At 49.9% G+C, this 23503-nt stretch overlaps 9 protein-coding genes across 9 annotated transcripts; 3 read left to right on the top strand and 6 right to left on the bottom strand.

Annotated features, from left to right (window-relative positions):
• Positions 1 to 793: 793 nt before the first annotated feature.
• N7529_002952 (uncharacterized protein) lies at positions 794 to 1931 on the top strand (the record flags this gene model as incomplete). The annotated part of the gene is made up of 2 exons (XM_057238479.1): positions 794 to 1158; positions 1250 to 1931. The coding sequence occupies 2 exons, from the start codon at positions 794 to 796 to the stop codon at positions 1929 to 1931; spliced, it is 1047 nt and encodes a 348-aa protein (XP_057101090.1).
• A 2538-nt stretch (positions 1932 to 4469) lies between these two features.
• Positions 4470 to 4859, bottom strand: N7529_002951 (uncharacterized protein; the record flags this gene model as incomplete). Its single annotated transcript, XM_057238478.1, has 1 exon — positions 4470 to 4859. One exon carries the CDS (start codon positions 4857 to 4859, stop codon positions 4470 to 4472), a length of 390 nt encoding a protein of 129 aa, XP_057101089.1.
• A 640-nt stretch (positions 4860 to 5499) lies between these two features.
• N7529_002950 (phosphate-sensing transcription factor PHO4) lies at positions 5500 to 7637 on the bottom strand (the record flags this gene model as incomplete). Its single annotated transcript, XM_057238477.1, has 3 exons — positions 5500 to 6002; positions 6053 to 7088; positions 7143 to 7637. The coding sequence occupies 3 exons, from the start codon at positions 7635 to 7637 to the stop codon at positions 5500 to 5502; spliced, it is 2034 nt and encodes a 677-aa protein (XP_057101088.1).
• Positions 7638 to 8541: 904 nt separating this feature from the next.
• On the top strand, positions 8542 to 10692 carry N7529_002949 (uncharacterized protein; the record flags this gene model as incomplete). Its single annotated transcript, XM_057238476.1, has 3 exons — positions 8542 to 9175; positions 9244 to 9660; positions 9719 to 10692. The coding sequence occupies 3 exons, from the start codon at positions 8542 to 8544 to the stop codon at positions 10690 to 10692; spliced, it is 2025 nt and encodes a 674-aa protein (XP_057101087.1).
• A 782-nt stretch (positions 10693 to 11474) lies between these two features.
• N7529_002948 (putative AMP-binding enzyme) lies at positions 11475 to 13792 on the bottom strand (the record flags this gene model as incomplete). The annotated part of the gene is made up of 4 exons (XM_057238475.1): positions 11475 to 11580; positions 11656 to 13246; positions 13309 to 13564; positions 13622 to 13792. The coding sequence occupies 4 exons, from the start codon at positions 13790 to 13792 to the stop codon at positions 11475 to 11477; spliced, it is 2124 nt and encodes a 707-aa protein (XP_057101086.1).
• Positions 13793 to 14321: 529 nt separating this feature from the next.
• N7529_002947 (putative arginine transporter) lies at positions 14322 to 16081 on the bottom strand (the record flags this gene model as incomplete). Its single annotated transcript, XM_057238474.1, has 2 exons — positions 14322 to 15817; positions 15880 to 16081. The coding sequence occupies 2 exons, from the start codon at positions 16079 to 16081 to the stop codon at positions 14322 to 14324; spliced, it is 1698 nt and encodes a 565-aa protein (XP_057101085.1).
• Positions 16082 to 17081: 1000 nt separating this feature from the next.
• N7529_002946 (MARVEL domain-containing protein) lies at positions 17082 to 17676 on the bottom strand (the record flags this gene model as incomplete). Its single annotated transcript, XM_057238473.1, has 3 exons — positions 17082 to 17187; positions 17249 to 17534; positions 17598 to 17676. 3 exons carry the CDS (start codon positions 17674 to 17676, stop codon positions 17082 to 17084), a joined length of 471 nt encoding a protein of 156 aa, XP_057101084.1.
• A 1192-nt stretch (positions 17677 to 18868) lies between these two features.
• On the bottom strand, positions 18869 to 21009 carry N7529_002945 (uncharacterized protein; the record flags this gene model as incomplete). The annotated part of the gene is made up of 4 exons (XM_057238472.1): positions 18869 to 19873; positions 19931 to 20788; positions 20888 to 20944; positions 20998 to 21009. 4 exons carry the CDS (start codon positions 21007 to 21009, stop codon positions 18869 to 18871), a joined length of 1932 nt encoding a protein of 643 aa, XP_057101083.1.
• A 603-nt stretch (positions 21010 to 21612) lies between these two features.
• On the top strand, positions 21613 to 23192 carry N7529_002944 (ubiquinol--cytochrome-c reductase subunit 2; the record flags this gene model as incomplete). The annotated part of the gene is made up of 4 exons (XM_057238471.1): positions 21613 to 21852; positions 21925 to 22099; positions 22179 to 23038; positions 23097 to 23192. The coding sequence occupies 4 exons, from the start codon at positions 21613 to 21615 to the stop codon at positions 23190 to 23192; spliced, it is 1371 nt and encodes a 456-aa protein (XP_057101082.1).
• Between the last annotated feature and the right edge of the window lie 311 nt (positions 23193 to 23503).

Genomic DNA, 23503 nt, shown 5'->3' with positions numbered 1-23503 from the left:
GTATATGACACTTTGGCGAAGCACGTCTTCGTAGTAATTGACAGACTGACTGAGAGATGCTGCGCCTGTGTCCTTGCTGCCCTGCTAGACGCTTCTGGATTTTACAGCAAAGCAGGCCTGCTTTGCTGTAGAACCCGGACCCCTGGCTGCGGCACATATATTTGTGATTGAAGGGGACTGGGAACCCCGGGGAAAACTGATAACGATATTCATACATCATACGGAGTATATGGCGCCTAGAAGCCGCCACCAAATGATACAACAGTGTCGCTCGACTTACCGGGCGTAATACGTACTAAACCCAAGAATATATATATAACTATAGGTAGACCCTTGCAAAAGAGATCATATGATCCAAGTAGGACTGGACTCAACTGAGACTGACCAAACACTAGAATCGATATAGTATACCAGTGTACGCATACAACATGCATACGAATATGCAGGTGACAGTGTAGGAAAGCTTCTCTGACCCCCTTGTACAATATTGTACGTGAAACACAAATTAGATTCGGGTAATTTGGCCCCCAACTCCAGTATTGACAGCCATTGGACTGATTCGATGATCATTTCCACAGACATCCGCAGTGGAGATTCGATAAGTGCTCGAGCTTTAGCTTAGTCCATTTGATTTGATTTGGTCGTTTTCCACTTTTCTTCTGAATCTCTACATCTGGACCTCGGGTTTCTCTCACTGTCTCTATCCCCTGACCATCCCATAGGGCCCAGGGTGCCTCTCCCATAATCAATAATTATGTCGTCCACGGCTGCGCCAACAACCACATACGCGCCAATGACCACAAATGGCACTACACTGTCGTTCATCCCCATGGTAACGCCGTTCACGGCTCCCCAGGCGTGTTCCAGTTTCTATGTGGGCAACAGCGCGGGCGGTTCCAACTCCTCGGCGTCTTATGAGATCAACGCCTGGTCTGGGCTCTTTCAGCTATCCCATAACCTCAGCACAACCTGCTATCCCACGGAATACATCTCCTATCTCCAATTTGAATCCAGCACAGTCGATGACCTGATTGCGGGGACCCCAGCGAATAGTCTCAAGACAGTCGAGGTCCTGGCCCCTTTTGCCTGTCCCGGGGGATGGCAAGTGGCTACTACCTCTGTCACGGCCTCTACCACATGGACTGCATGCTGCCCCTCGTAAGTGCTGCGCAAGTCTTTCTGAGCTCTGGCGTATAGAGGGCAAATATAGACCTAAAAGTAGAAGTTTGCTGACCGGGCACTGATTTAGCGATTATGGGGTGTCATACAGCCTTGGTGATGACGGTGATGCCTTTTGGTTAAGCGGCGGCTTTGGATGTTTGTCGACAGTCTCAGATGCAGCTACACTCACTTACGCCGCCGAGACACACGAAACAACGGGAGGATCCACACACACCACAATCACAATGCTCACGACCACGGTACAAAGTGCGCAAAACCTCGCTGTGACGGCAGACTCAATATATGGGTTGAACATTCGCGACACACACAAAACCAGTGGTCTGAGCACTGGGGCCAAGGCGGGGATTGGTGCTGGCGTTGCTGTGGGCGGGATAATCATAATCTGCATTCTAGTCTTCTGGTGTCTTCGACGTCGGAAGCAAAAGAATGTTCCTCAGATTGATACCACAGGCGAAAGGATGGGAGCGGACAATAACAACCCACAGGACTATGCCTTGAGTCCGCAGTCCGAGGTAGCAGGTGCTGGCTGGTCGCAGGAGCTAGCAAGCAGTCAAAAAGTTGAGTTACCAGGCGACGGAAAGGGTCATCAAGTTGAGTTACCAGGTGACGAAAAGGGTTATCAAGCTGAGTTGCCAGGTGATGGCCGGCGGCAAGAGTTAGCGGATCATCATCAGTATGCCGAGTTAGCTGGATGGGGGCCACAGGAGCTTGACGGGTCTGTGGTACAGACAGCAAAAGGGAAGGATTAAGACTTGTATCAGCATTTTCAGACTATCTAGATACTGTGTACGCTAGATCTATATAAATAATCAGGCTAACTTTGCAGGCTATAATGCAATCCCCTGGGAGATTGTGAGCCGGAACCAATGTCCTATATTCATGATATACCCATTCAAGCCGTTTAGGCTCAAGACTTGGCTTTGGTGAATTACTCAACATCACCGCATATACGAGTCACCATAAATTATATGGATTCGAATAGATTGATCTTAGAAAATATCGAAAGATGAACCACCATGGGTTTGGGGGAAGCTACTAGGGTACCACGACCCTGAATTCCTCATGATAAACTGCAGAACGAGACGTATCTTGAATGGACTAACGCAGATTCACAGGGAAATGGGACGAAGAGGATGAGATTGATAGAACAATGAATCTATTTCTGCACGAAGAGAGGAAAAACTAGCCACCTGCGGATATGAGAAAAGAGGCCGTTGTCAGAATTGTAGACAAAGATAGATTCTGAAGCAATTTAGGGAATATTGAACTATGCGTTCAAAACGGCTATTAAACATCAATTAGCATTCTGCATATCTCAAATTCACGACAATTGAACGGATGAATTACCTTGTGGCGTGATTACTCACGGAGGATCAGTTCGTAGTCAAGGACCATGCTTCCCCAGTGTGGATTTCGTTTCGCTGCGACCTTTGTCTGCGACCTGGAGTGATCTAGCCGTCCCAGTTTAGGCCTCGACAACTATCCTGCAGCCGTATTGACGTGAAGCTATCAGCCTCAAAGCTCCCCCTCTCGGACCACCAGATCTGAGAAGGTTGAAACCCCAGTCTTGATACCTCTGCACCAAGACAGCTACACACTATCTCTGGATCCTCGACCCTCCGCGGTTTGAGCAAAAGCGATCCAAGTGATTGGGAGTGAAAATCATATTCAAACTGGACATGAGGAAGAAGTGAGGCTCTCATCAATTGGATCTAAGAAGTGGCTGATCGAGACTGGGATCACTTTCATCTCGCAGGCAGGAAGCCAGTCCATACGTCAGTAAAAGCATACTGGATTTATGTTCACCTGAGCCGCAAATATCCCCAGCGTGCCGTTCTGGAGTGTCAGGTCAGCATAATTCTAGGATTTCGGGGGGTTTGGAGTGCATACTGCAATGGCGATGACCGTCGGGCACTGGGCCATTTGATGGCCCCTCTTCTTGCAGTAGTGGCTAGAACGGGTCTCTTTCTTTTAATTTGAATCTATTAGCCATTGAGCGGGCAGAATTTACGAAGATCATGTACATACCTTGTAATGGCAATGCTAGCCATGTCTGGGATGGCGAAAACAGAAGTTCAGTTGGCCACAATGTGGCCTCATTTCTTGCAATGACGACAAGTTCGAGTTCTCTTCTTATTCACTTTCAAAATCGGCGGCTTTGATTGGTGTTCACCAGGCTCACTCTAGAAGCTTGCTGGTATCGTTACCGCTCATCTGGCCTGTCCTCTTGCCGACGATGAGAAGTGACTTCATTAGGCACATAGAGTTTTCTTCCAGTTAGAAGTATCCCGTCTTTGACCACTCGGAGTATTGAAGATGACGTGGACTCTCAGCCAATCCAAAAGCAAAGGACCTCGTCTCACTCCCGGGGTTGGGGTCAACGTTAAGAACGTTCGCGGAACCTCACCAGAGGGACACAACGAATTGACCAGAGACGAGTGCGGAGCTCCTCTGTTTTTTCACTGACCACTCTAAGAGGCGAGGTATAAGGTATAATCTTAGATGAACTTGTTCGCGTCGAGGTAGGCGCAAGTTATACCGAGATATAATTGCCTTGATGACTTTGTGGCTTCCCTTTCTTGGTCTGACGTGGCATCTTGCTGATTGTTATAGAGGTAAATGGGTGGCTCGGGATAATAATATGTGCTCGCTATGGTGTGTAGTCCTGCGGTGGATGAACTGAACTTGGGATTGAGGGCCATTTCAAAACTCGGTAGGAATAGATTCGCAGTACTTTCACTTGTGATACTTTGAGCTCGATTGCGACAGTTCTTTTGTTTGGGTCCATTATGCGAGCCTTTTGTTCGAGCCTCTGGCGTTATAGCGTCAATGGCCGTATCCAACGCACTAAAGAAAGCCTTTAGTCCAATGCAATCCGTAACTCGAATAAAGAACACAACAAAGGAGTTGCTTAACGCGCTATATTAATGACTTAATCCTGATATTACCTTCCTATATATAGACAATGGCGTTGGTTTTGACTTGGGGTCTAAGTTAATAGACATCTCTAGGTCGCCTAGGGATCTTGATGGAACATCTTCTCCAAGGGCTTTTGGAAAAGTGGTTAGGGATCTACCTATCATCTCTAAACCATAAAGCAGTCAGTAGAATCTGTGATTAATTACAAAATACAACCATGCCACTAATTTTCTATGACATACAGACACATTGCTAGGTGATAACCTTATCTCAATTGCTATACTTCCTCAACTCTAGATGCACAAATCTACACCAACATATCACAAAAAGCAACCCAACCCATCATTCCAAACCCACCTACGAAATATCTACATATTGATATACCTAGCCCGCAAAGGCGCCGGTCTATTCGCAAACGCAAAAATATACTCCAAGTCAATAATAGCGCGCCCATCGAGGAGTTCCTCGAGCCAATTCCGCGCACTAGCAATCGCCACTTCCACACCACTGAGCCTAGGGCTGTCCATGACCGGATACGAGATGTGCATCCCGCGAAGCTGGGCCAGGGGCTGGTCCTCGACATGGTATGCTCCTGTGCGCAGCCGCTGGATGGACAGGTTGATTAGTTCGTCGTCGGTGAAGTGCGATTCGTCGGGGAGAAAGCGCACCGTGTACCATTTTCGGCCTGGTATCGGGGAGTCTGGTGCGTAGACGGGCTCCATGGTTTGGGCGTTGAGGAAGACGGTTCGGGTGGGCATTGTGCTGGTGTTAGTGGTGGGGTTTTTTGACTGGCCTGGTTTTTGGATAGGGCTGTGGATGCTGGTATGAGGATGCTCTTGTTTGGACTCTTGGCTGACTCGGGGCTTCGAGGTGCTTAAATACTGCGAGATGGGGTGTGCTGGGTAGGTTGTCTTTGACCGAGAACAAGGTCTTTGATTTCAGGCATTTTTCTTTCGAATCTTTGTTTGGAGCATTGTGAGTTCAAGTTCTTTGAGAATCCCATTGTGTTGGAATATACTAGTCAAAGAATCAAAGATATCTATTCTTGTATACGTTCCCTGCCAATGGAAGCATGCGATGGATATGTAGATTTTGAGGATAGACTCGAGGTCGAGTCTCATACTGCATACACATAACACAAGGCTCGCATAGCATCATGCAACTACATCGAAGCATTATCATAAGAATATGCAAAATCTATTTACATACAGAAAGATTAGAAAGAAAGCTAGAGCAAAACCAAGCCACTCCGTATATCAAAACACCGACGCTATCAAATCACATGAATAGATCGTAGCACATTTGCGCAAACATCCACCCGGGAATACCCATTTTAGTTCCCATAGAACTTTGTAACCATGGCAAAGAAATTGCAAATTAAAAGAGAATACAGTCTGATCATGTCGAGCTTGTAGTGTCCGTACTGGCGACACCGTTGGCCTCTTGAGGCTTGGTAGAAGTAGGAGTAGAGTCCTCTTTGGATGGCTCCTTCTCGCCCGACAGCCGGGACTCAGCCACAGCCAACTTAGCAGTAGTCGCGTCCAGGCTCGTCTTCAGCGCCTTGATGTAATCAATGGCCATCTCCACGGCAGTGGCTTTGCTGATTGTCTGGTTGGCCTTCTCTTTCTCCTTTTCCTTCTCGCTGATCTTTGCTCCACCTTCCGCGACTTCTTTAGCATTTCGGGCATCGATGAACTCCTGCGGAATGAGCTGCTCAATCTCTTTGAGCGCGTTATTGATTCGGTTGCGGCGGCCCTGCTCCGCGAGCTTGTGGTTCGTGCGTTTTGAGCTGAGGTTCTCGGCCAATGCCTCCGGATAGCTGACACCAGATGGAAGAGTGCCGTCGAGGATATGTTGATAGTTGGATTTGGATGCCAGGTGAAGAGCATCTTGAGACAAGCCTGGAATAGGGTTAGTATAGGGCCTAGAAACTGGAGTGGGGATTGCTCACCCTCGCTACCTTTCATGAGTGGCTGAATGCTGGGACTGATCTTAGGTCGCAGCTGCGGGCTAGCATGTGTAGAACTCAGGCTGCCTCGTTTCCGATTAGACGCGGCTCTGGACTCGGATCTCCGAGGAACCGGCCCGCTGGGAGATGGCATCGCGGCTGTGCGTGGACTGGGGGCAATGGAGGCACTGTGGGGTTGGTCGTACGCTGCAGGCGAAGGGGCCAACAACGGTGTTCCATTGGTGGAGATTGACGGGGTTCGTATGGCGGTATCGATGCGGTTAGGTTTTGGGCGCTGCTGCTGCGGTGCAGCCGCCTCTGGAAGAGAGATATCCTCCATGATTTCATCTGGGAAATCGGATTGCGCAAGCTGGGCCTGGCCGCGGAACTGACCGGAGGGGTCCTGCGAATGCTGGGTCCGCTGGATGCGCATTAGCAGCGCAGGGGTGGCAGCGCCGCCGGGAGAAGAAGAGTGAGGGGTAATGGCGGGAGACACCCGTGGGGCAGGTAGAGCCGGGGGCGGCATCAATGGCTCCGACAGTGGCTCTGGGGAAACCGAGTCTTGACCGGAAGCCTCATTGCTGCTGGTTTGCAGCGAACGGATGTCCTGGTTCTGCAACCTTGTGGGGTTCGTGTTGAGTTCTTGAGTCAGGCTATTGTAAAATTCCTCTGAATTGGTAGCCAGGGTGCTGCGCTTGCGCTGGGCCAGAATGTTCGGTGATTGCTTGACCTTCCGTGAGGTGCTCAATCGATTGGAGGCCGTCGATCCCCGCCGGCGGGTATTGGGTTTCCTTAGGGTGCTGGGGGAGCCTGGAGCCGCTGTTGCGGCAAGTGAATTCATGTCTGCAGTAGTGGGGACAAAGCCCACATCCGACACCTGTCTTGCATGGTATTGATAACTGTTGGAGTCGGCATTCTGAGCCTCTAGGGCGGGAGAAGTGAGAGGTGTGAAGTATTCGCCGGGGATTGTGTATTCAGGAAGTCGGAACTGGTTCTCCAGGGGGGTCATAGCTGGCGAAACGAGAGGGGTGTAGAGAGCCTGGCCTGTTAGTCAAAAGAAAGTACATTCTATGAGAGTTGGAGTTGAACTCACCTGCTCCTCGTTGATGCGCGAATATCCATCGTACATATCTGGAGTTCCATCCACCCGCTGGGAATAACGGGCGGCATTTCCATGCATCTCAATGCTGTTCGGGGTGGGTGGGATCATGGTCTGATTCTGCATGTAATGGTGTGATTGCGACATGGGTGAGGGCTCCTGGGCGCAGAAGCCCGGAGTCATATTAGGAGTCGAGTAAGGCAATTGACCATGAGGATGGGACTGGGCGGAATCCTGGCCACCAAAATCCATCGCTAGGCCTTCCATTTGGCCCGAGTACTGCATGGGATTTGACCGCAGATGAGCCATGGAGTCTGGAGCGGAAGTGGTTGGTAGAGACTGGGAATGTTGCATGTGCCCTGGTCCGTGCTCGAGATCGGTGAACGGCATATTGAAATCGAGATAATTGGAGAATTCTTCTTCACTTGGCGCAGTAATGAGAGTATTCTCGTGGAGTTGTTCCGGCCACGACATGGCTGGTTGTTCCATCTTGTCGTTCTTGCGCTTCCTGCGCTATGCCGGATGCCGGGTATAGAGAGTGAGAGATCAGTACAAGTGAGAAGGCAAAAGAACTTTCAATAGTTCATGTTCATGTTCAAAGAGAGAAAAAAATTCGGGGGAAACAATATCGGAGAAAAGGAGGGGAAAAGAGTGTGATATTGAACCGAAGAGAAATCCCAAGGGAACCAGAAGTCTGAACCACCGAGAAGTTGCCCTGAGGTGGTGGAGATCAGCCTTTTTTCGGGCGGACACGGTACATGCTCTTCACTACTTAATTAGGTACACTACGGAGTACTAGGTACAACACTACTATAGTATTGTATATTTTTGCGCTAATGTACAATGTATGTTAGTTTTCTTTTTTTTCGCGCTAATCGCGACCAATACTTTTAGCCGATGAAGAAGTGTGACAAAAAGTACCAAATTTAATTTCATACGGTCTAGTTGCCTGGTGATATATTGTATTGTACAAAGTACAGGCTGTACACGGTTGGTACATTGCAGTCCAGGCCCCAGTTAACCCACAGAGTGGAGATTAAAAAACCCCCGGAGTACGGAGAGACAGGTGTCCGGAGATACTACGGTAATATTTCATGGGGAATGGCTACTAGTTGGATACTACTACGGAGTCCGCCGTATAATTAAATATAAGCACTCTAAGCAATAACAAGCCGATATAAAATACTCTAGAACATAGTTCAGTACTTAGGTTTACCCTACATGTACATCATGTGGTTGATATGCAGATGTGCCTCAGGCCAGTGAGGGGCTAATCTACGGTCATCTCGTGATTGGCTTACCTGAGCACAAATGACTTCGCACTTCTTGTGTATCACTATCACCTCGTTTCACTACTCTCTGTAAACAATATTGATAGAGACATGTCTTCATGATGAGACCTACTCCGGATCATCCGTTTCGTAAACCATCCTTTGACCATTCTCCCGACCCCGTTCCCACGAGCTTCTTTCTGTCCCGCAATCCACATGTCTCGGATCTAGAATCAAGCACCTCTCTAGATGGACCCGATGACGCGAAAGAGAATATATACGGGGTGCAAAGCCTGGAGGACACCCTTTGTCACTCGGAATTTACTTCCCACGATCTTCCCAGCCTGAAGCAGTCCGATGATTCTGAACACCCCGCACGGCGCCGGTCGACCCTCAAGGCGGACCCAAACAATCATTGCACTCTTTCGGGGCAGGCATCTCCGGCGGCAGTCTCTCGGCCTTTAACTCCATTGACACTGGGCATCCCCGACGACCCATCATCCCTACCCAGCAGTCCCAAATCAATTTCCAATCAATCTTTACACCCACTGGATGATATCTCTATCACAGATGAAATCAACAGCCAAGCAATCGCATCTGGAGATGAGGAGGAAAGGGTGCACGGATCCCCACGTATCGCCGCAGGTGGGGCGTCCCAATTTATCATGCCAAGTATCAAAATGCCTAGTCGTCGACCGTTCACCGAGCGAGGAAAAGCTATGGGTCGGTTCAAGATTCTTTTAGCGGGCGCCCCTGGTAAGTTTCCAATGAAATTAGTTCTACAATACGGAAGGCCAATTAACAAACATAACAAAAAAAAATAGGTTCGGGAAAAACTTCTTTAATCAAATCCATCGTCCAGACATGCGAAGATATCGTACATGTCGACACAATACCCGTGAACTCTTTAGAACGTCGAGCTTCTCGGACGCATCGCACACTAACCTCGACCACCGAAATATACGCTAGCACCAAACCTTATCCGTCATGGTGGTCGGATTTGGAAGATTCGCGCGTGCTCCAACGCCGGAAAAGCCTCGGGGAAATCGTGCTCGAGAGGAACCTCTGTTTTGTTGACACAAACTCAAGTCGTGGCCAAACGGACGATACGGTTCAATATATGTGCGACCAATTCCTCCGTGCCATCAATGCGCTCAACAGTTCTAGTGTTGATTTCCAAAACCTACTAGCCGGGAATGGTGGATCCCAGGTGGATGTCATCTTATATTTGATTTCCAATGGCAGGTTTATCCTTGGCTTCCACAGGAAACCCTCACTAACCAATATATCTGTATACAGACACCCTCGTAACAGACGTGGAATGCATCCGCAGGCTCAGCGAGCTAAGCAATGTAATCCCACTCATATCCAAATCAGACACCCTCTCTCCAGCCCAAATAACCGATTTAAAACTGTCCTTCCATGAAAAATCCCGCTTAGCCGGTCTAAACCCCTTTCTCTTCGGCGCTTCTCCAACCAAGGATCTAGCCTCTCAGTCCTCCTACGCCGTCTCTTCAGCAGAAGCCCCAGACACAGAGACAATGGACGCAAGCACGCTCATGAGCCCAGACTACGTCCAGCCCCTTCTCCCCTCCGACCTACCCACCCTAGTCACCAAAATGTTCGACCCAGACAACCTCCTGTGGCTCCGCCACTCCGCCGCAAAGAAACTCCTCCAGCAACGCCCGGGCTTCTCTTCCCTGCCCCCCTCAATCCCATTGGCCAGTCCGGGCCCGGCTCCGTCCGCATATGGGTCTGGCTCTCTCTCTAGCAGCTGGCAAGCCGTCTCGGCTTCTTCTTCTTCTTCCACTTCGCCCAGCTACGCCATGGCCCGCATCACCGACCACACTCGTAACGAGGAGCGCGTGGCGCAGGTTCACCTCGCGCAGTGGGCGACCGATCTCCAGCGCAGCCTGCAGAACGAGCGCGACGCCTATGCGAAGCTGGCGCGCGGCGAGCGAGCCGTTTGGTTGACCGAGCGGCTGGGCGAGTGTGTCGTCGATGGGTCGCTTGTGCCGCTTGCGCAGACGCCGGGCTTTTGGCATCCGAAGCCGTTCCAGTCTCACGCTCGCTTTGGGATTAGTCCGCAGGACCCACTTGGTGTGGTGGACTGGATTGATGACTTGGGAAGGAGGAGTTGGGTGCTTGTGCAGATTGTTGGGAGTGTCGGGGTTGTGGGTGGGTTGGCGCTTTGGCTGGCGCGGACTTGGGGTTTGCCGACGCGCAATCTGACGGATTGGCGGGTGGATTATTGGTGTAGTTTGGATCGGTGATTTGAGGTAATGAATATGATAATGAATATGAGGTATGAGCGTATGAAAAGGGGGGTTCACGGTGCTTTGCTAGGTTCTTCTTAGTTTTTAGTTCTTATTCCCAATTGCTTTTTTGTTTATGCTCCGAGGCTTCTTTTTTCTTTCTTAGTTTTACGCCACAGGGCATAGTTTGACAGGGGTATTGCATTGAGATGACCTTCGTCAAACTTTATATGGACATGCTTAAGGTAGACAATATTGCAGTATTACAATGTAGGCTACGCAAAGTAGGTGAAGGTATAAATTATATTTATAGCTATTGTATTATATATCACTATCTATATACTTACTTAGGTAGGTAGTTCACTCAACCTGGCACTCTTCCAAAATTTACCTATCGGACTTATTCTGGATCATATAGCCATGTCATTCGAATAATTCCATATTCGGCAAGATGGCCGAGTTGGTCTAAGGCGCACGGTTCAGGTCAACCTGATCCCGATGGTATCACAACTGTCTCCGTGTCTCGAAAGGGGCGTGGGTTCAAATCCCACTCTTGTCATATTTTTGTTTTTGTCCAATAAATTTTTGCCTAATTAGCAATGATCAATATCATATTTGAGTTAAGGTGAAACTATAGACTACCAGCATCAACATTAGAAAGCCCATGAAAGTGAACACGCTATAAACAATGCTTCAATATACTACAGTGTATAGACGGCTCCTATGTACAGCTGGAACAAACCCAAGGACAATACCAATTTCCAACCCAGAAAAGCAAAGCTAAAAAAGCTGAAAAGAAACTACAGTTTGGCTCGGGGAGCGGACTGCTCCTCGTTCGCCTGCTCGTAGAGCTGGTCCAAGAGGGAGCGGTAGACCTTGACGGTGGGAGGACGCTTGAGCTTGAGACTAGAAAGGAGAATGTTAGCAATGTTCTATACCCAAGCACTACAATATACACCATAGGCAAGGAAGGAAACTTACGTCGGAGTCAACAGGTTGTTCTCAACGGTGAACGGCTCAACCTGCAGCGAGACGTTGCGCACGCGCTCGTACCCAGCAAACTTGTGCTTCTTGGCCACGCGCTCCAGATCGCGCAGCACGGCACGACGCAGCTTGTCGTCTTTGAGACTCTCCTTGATGGCGTCCAGGTCGGTCGGGGCAATGGTCTTGCCTAGGACCTTGCTGGCGTACGGAGCGAAGAGGTCCGGCGCAACACCGAAGATGCCAACCAGGTAGGTCTGCATGCTGTCGCCGTGGATGTAGGCCTGGGCGACGTAGCCGAGCTCGGACAGGACGACGCCTTCCAGGCGCTCGGGGGAGATGTACTCGCCCTGGGCGAGCTTAAGGACGTTCTTGCGGCGGTCGATGATGATGAAGCGGCCCTGGGCGTCGACGGTGCATACGTCGCCGGTGCGGAACCAGCCATCTTCGGTGAGCGCCTTGGAGGTTTCTTCGTCGTTCTTATAGTACTCGCGGAACATGTTATTGCCGCGGAGCAGGAGCTCGCCGCGGGGGAACGGCTTGTCGTCTACGGAGTACTCCATGTCGGGGAGGGAGATCAGGCATGCTTCCGTGCAGGGCGCGAGGCGCCCGCAGTTGCCGGTTGTGAGGTCGTAGGTTGACTGGGCGGTGGCGGAGGCGTAGGACTCGGTCAGACCGTAGCCCTGGACAACGTCGGTGCCGGTTGCGATGCGCAGGAAGTTGTGCAGGGTTGGGTCCAGGGGAGCGGAGCCAGACACCATGTATCTAGCCCGCTCCAGACCGAGAGCGGCAGCAACCTTCTTCGCCCAAATGCGATCATACAAGGCGTGCTTGATGGTCGCCTTGGAGGGATCGGGGTTCTCCATGTTGGCCGTCTTGGCTGCGACAATGTGTCGCGACAGGGCACCCTTGAAGCCGGGCTGCTCAACTGTCGCAGCACGAATCGCCGTGCCGAATCGACTGTAAAGACGGGGCACAGACATGAAGCCGGTAGGCTTCAGCAACTTCAAGTCGTCAACCAACTCTACGATGTTTCCGTGGAAGTAGCCAATTCGCGCACCTCCCCAAAAGGCACAGTGCTCTGCCAGACGGGCATAGATATGCGCCAGCGGAAGATAAGAGCACATTGTGTCACCGCGAGCCTGGCCAATGGTAGCCAGACCGCAGGAAGTGGCAGCCACGGCACTACCGTGGGTCAACACAACACCCTTGGGAGGTCCGGTGGTGCCGGAGGTGTAGTTGATAGTAACAATATCAGAGGCAGAAGGAGCGTTGTATCCGCGCCCAGAAGCAAGACCCAGCTCCTCAACCTGGTCGATTGTGTAAATTGTGAGGTCCTGACCGGCGGCCATAGACTCGAGCAGGGCGCGCTTGGAGTGACCGTTCTGATCATCGCCATCCAGCGGGTCCAAACTGACAATGATCTTCAAGTTGGGCAGGGAGGACTTAAGCTTGAGCAGAGTAGGAATATGCGGTAGAGAGGTAACGACACAGCTCAGCTCGGCATGGTTGATAATGTATTCGGTGGCATCCGGGGCCAGGACATCGTAGATCGAGACGGAATAGAGTGATTGGGAAATACAAGCCAAATCTATACATGAATCCCCGTTAGCGACTCATGTCCAATATCCTCAACTTCGCGACTCAACTCACCAGTAATCTGCCATTCGGGGCGGTTCTGCGCCCAGAGACCAACACCATACTGGCCTGGGCGGTGACAGTCGTGCTTCTGGTGCAGCTCTACCAGACCAGCGCCAAACGCGGCACGCCGCTTTTGCACAGTCTCATATGTGAGCCACTGGTATGGATCCCAGCCCTTGGTCGTGGGGTTATACGGACGCCATCCGAGGCAGTGGTTCTTGGGTTGGCGGTTGGCGGTCGATTCGAACATGTCATGGGCCGTGAGGACCTAGAAGCGGGTCAATGCTGATCGTTCGGCTATCTGGTTATCTCTCTCTCTCCATACCTGGGGGTCCAGTGTGGTCAAAAGCTCCTTCTGCGCATTCCATGCTCGGTATACCCGACTGCGGCCGGGCTGCTCAGTGCCGGGAATGGCGACAGAGTAGGCCACGCCTTTTGGGGGCGCCTGCTTGAGTTCCTCGGCCTTGGCGAGGTGGGCGGGTTGTGAGAAAAACATGTCTGAGATCACAGCCGGTGTACGGTGTGAAGTGGTTTATGCAAGAGTTGAACCAAAATCTATAAGTAAAAAGAAGAAGAAAAATGGTCCGAGTTATCCGCCAATATAGGGGGCAAAGAGTGTGGGGGTGAAAACTGGAGAAAAGAAACGACCCGGAGCGACCGACCTTTTTGGACAAATCTCCATTGAAGTTATCATGAGCCGAAAAAGGGACTGAGGCTCGAACCTCGGCTGTTTCGGGTACCTACCCCATAGTGACGAACCCCATAATGTGTCATGTACCTCGCTGTGCTTACACATCAAAAACATTTGCACAACTCACATGCACTATTTTTCACATGGAGACCGAGTTTCAAGATTTCGTTCAAGTATGTATGGAAGTGAATATTTATTGTTTATTGTATGTATATAATAATGATAATGATATATAACTAGAATGGAGATTATAGACCAAAGGCCTATATGCTATATGACCCAACGCCCTGAAGAAAATATGCAAAACAAAAATGTACAAGATCCGAGTCTCCGATCAGCCGCAGATCCAGTTCCACGTCTTGCCGTACCATGTGGTCGGTTCAATAGTCTCCCAGGTCTCGTTGTCGGCCGTAGTGCGGCCTGTGTCCAGGTCGGCATCGATCGCTTTGACAAACGTGGTGCGATACAAGATCTTGTGTCCAATATACAGGACCACAAACAGGATCAAACTGAGGTAGTTGATGAAGAACTCCTTGACCTGGAAGTTGGGGATGAATGCAGTGAATCCCTGGGTCAGGATGATCAAACAGTTGAAAAACAGCCCGTACCATGAGAACCAGGGCTGCCACATGGCCTTGTAGGGCAAGATATCACGGGAAATGTTGCGGGCATGAAGCGCGCGCTGGAAGGCAAGGTGACAAGCGTTCAATGAGCACCAGGTAATGAAACCGGCGACACCGGAGATCTGAAGCAGCCAGTTGAACACTGTGCTACCGGCGTCGGAAACGTTCAGGAATCCGAGCAGACCGAAGGCTGCGGTGAAGAGTACACTCCAGTAAGGAACACCACCCTTGGAGGTCGTCTTGAAGTGACGAGGGGCGAATCCTTCCTGAGCCAGACCAACCAAGATACGACTGCCACTGTAGACGTTGGAGTTGGCCGCGGAGAGTACCACAGTCAAGAGGACTGCATTGATAATTCCGGGGAGAGCCTTGACACCAGCAAGGTTGGCCGCAATGACAAAGGGAGAGGCGTTGGCATTGCTGGCACTAGCACCGCTGCCCTGGCTGTTCAAGAGGCCTGGGTCATTAGAGGGCACGACAATTCCGATGAAGAAGATAGTCAAGATGAAGAAGAAGACGATACGAATGAAAGTCTTACGAATGGCCGAAGGGACGGTCTTGCGGGGGTTTTCGGTCTCACCGGCGGCGATACCAACCAGTTCGGTTCCCTGGTAAGAGAAACCGGCCTGGATCAGCGTCGACCAGAATCCAACAAACTTGGCCAGCGAGTCGTTGCCTTCGATCAGATAGGGAACGAAGGGGCCTGGGTGGACCCAGTACCGGAAACCGATATACCCTTTCTCACCAACGCCAGCATTGACACAGATAGAGAAGATCATGAAGCCGATGACGGTGAGAACCTTGATACTTGCGAACCAGAATTCCATTTCACCATAGAAGCCCACAGGCAACATGTTGAAGGCGATAATACACACCCAGAAAACCGCGATGAAGATGGCAATGGGGATGCTGTCGTCCCAGTACTGGATGATCAGACCGGTTGCAGTCAATTCCAAAGCAAAGGTCGATGCCCAAGAGAACCAATAGATCCAACCCATGGCAAAGCCCAAGCTGGGATCAATGAGGCGAGCAGCATAAGAGGTGAAAGCACCAGGAATGGGGATATAGGTCGCAATTTCTCCGAGGGCGGTCATGACCGAGTAGACAATAGTTCCGACAAAAATATACGCGATGAGAGCGCCAACGGGGCCTCCATGGGCAATTGCAGTGCCACTACCGATGAATAGACCGGTTCCTATCGTTCCGCCTTTTGATCAATGGTTAGCATGAGGATTCTGCGCGCAGACAATAGCAGACTCAATCACTCACCAATTGCAATCATTTGCAAATGTCTGCTCTTCAACTTCCGCTTGAGCTCTGGGAGCGGGTTGGCCTCGCGCTGAGCACCATGCTTCTCATAATCGACATCGTAGGTGTCGACAGGATCCTGGGCTTGGACATGCGTCACCGGTGCTTCTGAGCTCATCTTGCTCTTTTCAGTTGGAGCGTTGGTGAACTCGTCCCGGGCCATCCTGAAAATGCAGGTTTGGGGGACTTTTCAGAAGAGATGACACCAGGAGAAAAGGATCTGAATAGAGCGCGCAGCGAGTCTCCACTCGATCAGGCCAAATGGGTGACTCCGAAGACGGGTTTTTCTCTTTTTTCTTTTTTAAGTGGAGAACACACCACCACTGTCAAACCCTATGTACAGACTTGTACAATCACCATGTATGTATATTCAAGAGAAAGGGAAACAAAAAGAACAGAGAGAGAAATCTAGGCTCTCTGATTCTTTCTATTTAATTTCAAGTGGAATTGACTTTTTTGGACAATATTCGCCTTCTCCTCCTTCTAGAAGAAAAGGTATTCGCCGGCTAAATGGTGGAACTCGGGAAGAGTTTTCTTGGTGGCGAGAAATTGCCCGTGGAAATTTGATACTGTATTTTACTCTACTAGAGACTACTAACATAGACGTGGGAGTATACTATATCACATATCAGTCATTCTGGTTTCTAATGTAGATTGCTATCAACGCATGGTCCCCCTGATCAAACGATGTGACGCTACGGAGAACGTGGCCTATCTATAAAGGATCAACGCACGGTCTGGTACACCTTCTCCTTATGGTTCTACCCTGCACCTTATACAAATGATCTTAGATGGCTTGAAAGCCAATAATTTGCAGACCAATAATATATCAACCTTAGCTGCTTATTGCTTAGGCTGGTTCACTTGGCACGGTGCCTCGGTGGGTTCGGTGATGCCGTTTGCGGAGCCCCCGAGATAAGAACTAATAATAAGAATGACACTACATTTATCTATGTCATGAGGTGATTGTCATTATAGATTGTATAGAGATCCATTAGAAAGATCAATACTAATGAATTATGTTTAGTTCATATTACTATCTCTCTTCATTTCCCATGCACTGTCATCAAATAACTAGGGTATCCCGCAACCAAAAACACCTAACTTCAAAAGAGCTCCATTATGACGTGACATCCCTCATTCCTGGAATATTGAAAAACGGATCAAACCCCAACATGCACATTGGAATGTGTCTTCGCACTCTCCCCGCTACGGCGGTGATTCTTCACATCAAGAACGGCAAAGAAGGTGGTCACCGCGAAAAGCACCCTATATGCCAAGACACTGATTAGCGTTCTGAATACTCTTGCATCTCAACGAGGGATCTCACCATTCAAATGCCGCAAATACCGTTGCCGCCTGGAGTGAGCTACAGACATGGTAGTGACAGTACCGCGGCGGGGGGAGCTGAGCGCCCATAGCAATGAACCCTGCAAACCAAAAGATCATGGTGATCACTTCCACAGCAGGAATAACAAAGTGGTGCGCTAGCCGGGGGAAGAAGATCGGCGAAAGAGCGAGGTAGGGCACGGCCACGAACGCGGTCCAACAGCCGAGGAAGAGGAGGAAGTTCACGGTATCCGACCAGCCCCAGCCATACCAGTATGTTGACACAACTGGAGACGGTTAGCTTTCATACTGGGAGCTTGAGAAACAACAAAGGTTGTTATGGAACCCACCATATCCTGTCAACCCGATCACGATCACACCAAATAGTGCCTGAACAATGCGGACAGCGTGAATCCACGGGTAAGCCATGATGATTTGATTGTAAATGTGGAGAATGGGAATATGAAAGATCTACGGCGGGGTGTCAGCCATTTATGGAAAATGAAGTATCGCAAGGTATACACCAAGCAGGGCAGGGATTGGGCAGCCACTGGCGTCGCGCCAGCGTCATTGTAATCTCCATATTAATTGTACATCTTGGCGGGCTTAGGGCTGACGTAGGGGTTCATACCTTGATCTAATGACAATCCTGACTCTTCTTGGATTTATTTCGGGAATGTTTGTTTATTTTATATTAATCGTGCTCTCTTTGAATGTAGTACATTAAGTCTTGAGTCACTGCCTAAACATACATCTATTAATATTTGTTTCTTTGCTGCCTACATATGCACTATTTCCGTTGCCAATTACTTGGCTAATTCATGCATAGGGAGCACATGATGCCGATCCTTGTGGAACCTGCTAGATGATCTCATGGTGTAGTTATACACTGTCCACGGGTATATATAAAGAAAAGCCATATCTCTACATTTGTACGTAATTTTTAACAACGAAACTCAGACAGATTCAACCAAATATTTAATAATATGCTCAAAATATCATTGCCGTTTAATGGTTACAGCTCACAGTCTCTGGTCACTTTGCTGTAGTACAATAAGGTAACCAACTGCATCCTCAATATTGTCAAACTTTCATACATTCATACTTCGCTGTGTTTGCACTAGTTATTTTGGAAGTGTGCTATTAATTGGCTTTGTTCAGAATTCAACGTGATTTGATCAACTTGGTTTTGTTCATGTCACAGTACTTTCCCTTAGGCCCTCCCTTCATGGTCTAGTGACTACCCCATCTTATTACCGACCATTACTTATACTTAAAGTATTAAAGATATGGAAGTTAAAAGTCTTGACTTAGATCCTCATATAACCTGACAGGCTGCATCTGTTACCTGCCAGGGCTTAGCATCCATCATTACTTAATCTAGCAATAGCTTTAGCTCTGAATGAATTATCTTCCTCCTCCCGTTTGTGTCCCCGCTACACTCAAGTTGACTGACCTTACATCATCAGTCCTTAACTTGAGATTCGGTTCAACACAGTTAAACCCCATGCACATTAAACTAACCCTGAAGAAAAATATGAATGTAATTTGTATCAATTCGTCGCTCATGCGCCATTCATGTGTATGCAACTCCCGCTCCAAGCCTCTATGACAAAGTAATTCAATAATCGCGGAAGACGGCAACCATGTCATCCAAACGAGATACTTCAGCCAGCAGCAAGGCCTCCTTAGCCCTCCAGTTTTTCAAATGTTCAAGCTCAGCCTCGGAGAGGAATTCCTCCTCGTGGCCCTTGACATCGGTTCGTTCCGTCTTTTCAAGGAAATCCCGTTCGCGCTCGCGCTCAAATTTGATGCGTTGCAGGCATCGGGACATCGCCTTGTATGTGTCCTCCAAGATACTACTGCAGACCCGATCCGGGTCGTAGTACCACAGATAAATGGTTTTGGAGGGCTGGCGCTGCGCATCGCGCGGCACTTCCTGTAGATCGACAAATCCGCCCGTCTGCATGCTGGAAAGTGTTTGGCGTAGGTCTTTGAAAGGAAGGAGACTGATGTCTTGCAGTCGCTTCTCGTCTAGCTTGCCCTTGGCATGCATCACACGGACCACTCGCAAGGCCACATCACCGTACCGTGATTCAATCATGCGTTCGAGTTCCAAATGGCGGAGCTTGCGAGCCAGACCTCGGAAGCCAACTCGCCATGTGGGTAGACCGGAAATTACATGCTTTGTGGTAAGGTTGAAGGGTGCTTGCGAGAGTATACCAAGGTGCTGGTCGATTTCGTAGGCACGGCTCCCTGCGGGCTCTTCGTCATCATCGTCGTTCACTCCACTCGTTTCGTCGTCTAAGGGCCGTTTCCCACTTCGGTTTGTCACAACCGATGGTTCCATGGGGCCGATACATCCTGAGAGATCCAGGAGCGGGTCGACGTCTGCAACAATTGCACTCAATTGAATTGGGGCAGAATATTGTTCGCCTTCTTCTCCTTCGCGTGGAATCTCAAATGTATCTCGACAGCGTGTTGTTTGATATTCAATGCGCCGAAGCAAGCAATCATAAACTTCGGTGGTAGCACGAGATGCGTCTTGCTCGGCCAGTTCGAGGAATCGTGCGTTACGGAGCGCTACATCGAGTTTCTCGTAGTTCACTCGAACAATGAGGTGAGACTGTGGTGGATGTTAGTAAGTGGATTGTAATCACACTTGAGAAAATGATAATCTTACATCCATTGGCATCGAATCGAGACCATCTTCATCTTCAGACCAATCGTTCTCTTCCTCATCATCGTCATTGCCATGGTTTCCATTGACACCGTTGGTGCCATTCACCTGTTGGTGAGGTTCTGAATTTCCGTGGTCTCGTTTCCTTTTGACGCCTTGGGGGACGCCATTGAACATGAGACCACGACTCAAATCCCCTTCGGTTCTTTCTTTGATCAGGGTTCTTGACTTCTCCTCGATCTCGGCGGCTTGTTGTTTGCCCTTCATTTGTTTAACATCTGGCCTTGAGGAAATGATGCGCTGGGCATCCAGGAAGTTATCATTAGGACTCTGGAAGTGCGCCTCCCGAACCTTATTGATGTATCCATGAGACGCAAGACTTTTGAGGGTAGGGTGAAAACGCGGGGGCTTCGCATTTACAGCATGATTGCCATTAGACACGCCATTATGTTCATGGTTCCCATTTTCTTCTATGTTTTCTCCATTTTCTTCGGCATGTTCTTCGTCATGGTTTACCCCATTGGTGATGTGCTTTTTGGCTTGGAGCTCGGGGAGGGTCTCAAGATGGGCGATCGACGCATGGCCGTGGAACATGATTGCTTGCAAGATCTGGGCCGCATATTTTCCTAGTCGGCTTTCAACAAGCTGGAGAATCTTTCCGGACCGGACAAGGTAGTATGCGGCATGTGGATTGGCTTCGTAATAGGTATTACCATCATCGAGGGAAGTGAAATGGTAGACGAGGTGGTGTTGGATCATAGCAGAGAGTCCATGATGCAATTGGCGATCGGTCAGGCGAGCGTAAAATTTAAGTCGAGGAAGTGTGAGTCTCTCATAGCGTTGAAGGACTGCGAAAATGCGCTGCGAAAGGTTGACTGATCAGTTCTATGCTTCGCTGTCGCAATGAATCATACAAGCCGAGGATTTGCACGGTCTGAATGATGAGGCAGATCAACTTACTGCAAACAGTTCTCCAAAGTTGTCTTCGATCAGGAGCATGCAGAGCTCCACGGAGCACTAAATCCCACGTAAGTAAGTAGCTTTGGTGTGGACAATCGCATGTCGCATACCTGGGACATCATCATGATGGGCTAAAAAGGCAGAACTTCCACGGGGCCTGCAAACCTGGAAAATTGAGGTCACCGGTTCATGGAGGACTTTAGCAGGAGATCTGCAAGTCCGAAAGTTCTGATGCGCGACGAATGAGATGCAAGTGTCCCTCCATCTTTCTTTTTTTGCTTATCGGTTTGATCTTCACGTGATTTGTAGATCATGTGATCCGGGTATGCCCGCTTACAGGAATTTCCAGTTGATGAACACATTGATCGAGTATAAGTAGTCATTGCTCATGAATACAAATTCAATAACTGATTTGCTTACTATTCAATTGGTTTAATAATTGCTATACTTATAATACTAAAAACTACATTAACAGAGGGCTACAATCCTTATACACCGAACAAAAGTAACTCCGGTTCCGTCCGACTCGTCACTCCAACCAATCAGAATCCGAGTAATCAACAGCACCGGGATCTTGAAGCTTTTCGTGACCTCCAAACTGCCTCTTCCCTCTTGCTCTCTCCGCATCCCGCCTCCTCCCCGCTTCAATTGCCCCCCTCTACAAACCCAATTCGGGTTTTTATTTCTTCTTCTTCCCTTTGCATATCTTTTCGGCACAAGCGACGATGCTGTCGCGGTCTTCTCTCAGCCGAAATGCGCCGCGTGCGTTGTCCGCCGGCCGTCGGTCCATGGCTTCCGCGGTCAACCCGGCCTTCCAGTACGATGTCTCTGAGGCCTCCGGTGTGAAACTCGCCAACCGTGAGGTTGAGGGTCCTACCGGTACTTTGGCCCTGGTCGCTAAGGCTGGCTCCCGTTACCAGCCCTTCCCTGGTTTCTCCGATGCCCTTGACCGTTTCGCTTTCAAGGTCGGTGCCTTGTCCATCAATTGAGTCATCTCGGCTACGTTCATCGATGCTAACCGCTTGTTTCCTCAACAGACTACCCTCAAGCGGTCTGCTTTGCGGATCACCCGGGAGACTGAGCTGCTGGGCGGTCAAATCTCGTCGACACACTCGCGCGAAAATGTTGTCCTCAAGACCAAGTTCCTTGCCAAGGATCTCCCCTACTTCACAGAGCTGCTCGCTGAGGTCGCTACTCAGACCAAGTTTGCTGGTGAGTGGTCCCTTTCATGAACTGATAAAGCGCATCCGAGCATCATTTTTTTCTAACTCGAACCCCTCGATGATATCAGACCACGAATTGAACGAGGTTGTCAGCAAGCTCCTCAAGTACAAGCAACAGATCGTCCACTCTGACCCGGAGACCGTTGCCATCGATGCCGCCCACGGTGTCGCCTTCCACCGCGGCCTGGGTGCCTCCATCACCCCCTCCCAGACCTCGCCCTTCGAGAAGTACATCTCGGGCGATGCCCTGGCCCAGTTCGCCCAGAGCGCCTACGCTAAGTCCAACATTGCTCTTGTTGCCAGCGGCCCCAACTCCGCTGAGCTCAACAAGTGGGTTGGTCAGTTCTTCAAGGGCACCTCCACCGGCAACGCCTCCAGCAAATACAGCGTCCTGCCCACTCAGGCCTCCAAGTACTACGGTGGTGAGCAGCGCATTGCCTCCAAGACCGGCAACTCCGTCGTGATCGCCTTCCCCGGCTCCAGCGCTTTCGGTACCGCCGGCTACAAGGCCGAGGCCGAGGTTCTGGCTGCTCTGCTCGGCGGCGAGTCCACCATCAAGTGGACCCCTGGTTTCTCTCTCCTGTCCCAGGCTACCAAGGGCTTCAACCACCTCCGCGTTTCCACCCAGAACAACGCCTACTCTGATGCCGGTCTCTTCACCGTCACCTTGACCGGTGCTGCCGACCAGATTAGCGCTGCCAGCAAGAACGTCGTCGACGCCCTCAAGAAGGCCGCCGCCGGTGAGGTTGCCAGCGAGGACATCAAGAAGGCCGTTTCTCTTGCCAAGTTCCGTGCTCTGGAGTCCGTCCAGACCCTTGAGACTGGTCTCGAGGCTACCGGCTCCGGCCTCGTCCACGGCAACAAGCCCTACCAGATCAACGAGATCGCCCAGGCTCTCGAGAAGGTCACCGACCAGCAGGTCAAGGAGGTATGTTACTGATTAGATCTCCCCATGTTCCACTCAACCAGCTAACGAATATCTACAGGTTGCCAACACCTTCCTGACTGGCAAGGCCACCCTTGTCAGCGTTGGTGACATCCACCAGCTGCCCTTCGCCGAGGACCTCGGTCTGACCGTTTAAAATCCCTGTATACATTACACTGTAGAGAGGGAAAAGTCCGTTTCCTTCATTCTGGATTTGATGTGACCATTTGTGCCTAGATTCATTGCCGATATCTCCTTTGTTCTTTTGAGGGTGTAGTTGACTGTAATACAATTGTACCTTATTCTTTGGTTCGATTCTTTTGGTAGACATTGATTACTTCTTGATTGTTATTTTGCCATACCTTGTCCTATCACCTGTGGATGTGAGGTCTGGTCCTCACTTTCAATTATCACCAGTTATTAATGGCCGTTTATCCTTTTCCTTGAGTCAACCTGGGTTGACGTTTT

This window comes from Penicillium soppii (assembly GCF_028829465.1).
Source record: "Penicillium soppii strain IBT 18220 chromosome Unknown utg000003l, whole genome shotgun sequence".
In the NCBI taxonomy this organism is placed as follows: domain Eukaryota; kingdom Fungi; phylum Ascomycota; class Eurotiomycetes; order Eurotiales; family Aspergillaceae; genus Penicillium; species Penicillium soppii.
This window is presented reverse-complemented; position numbering and strand designations above follow the sequence as displayed.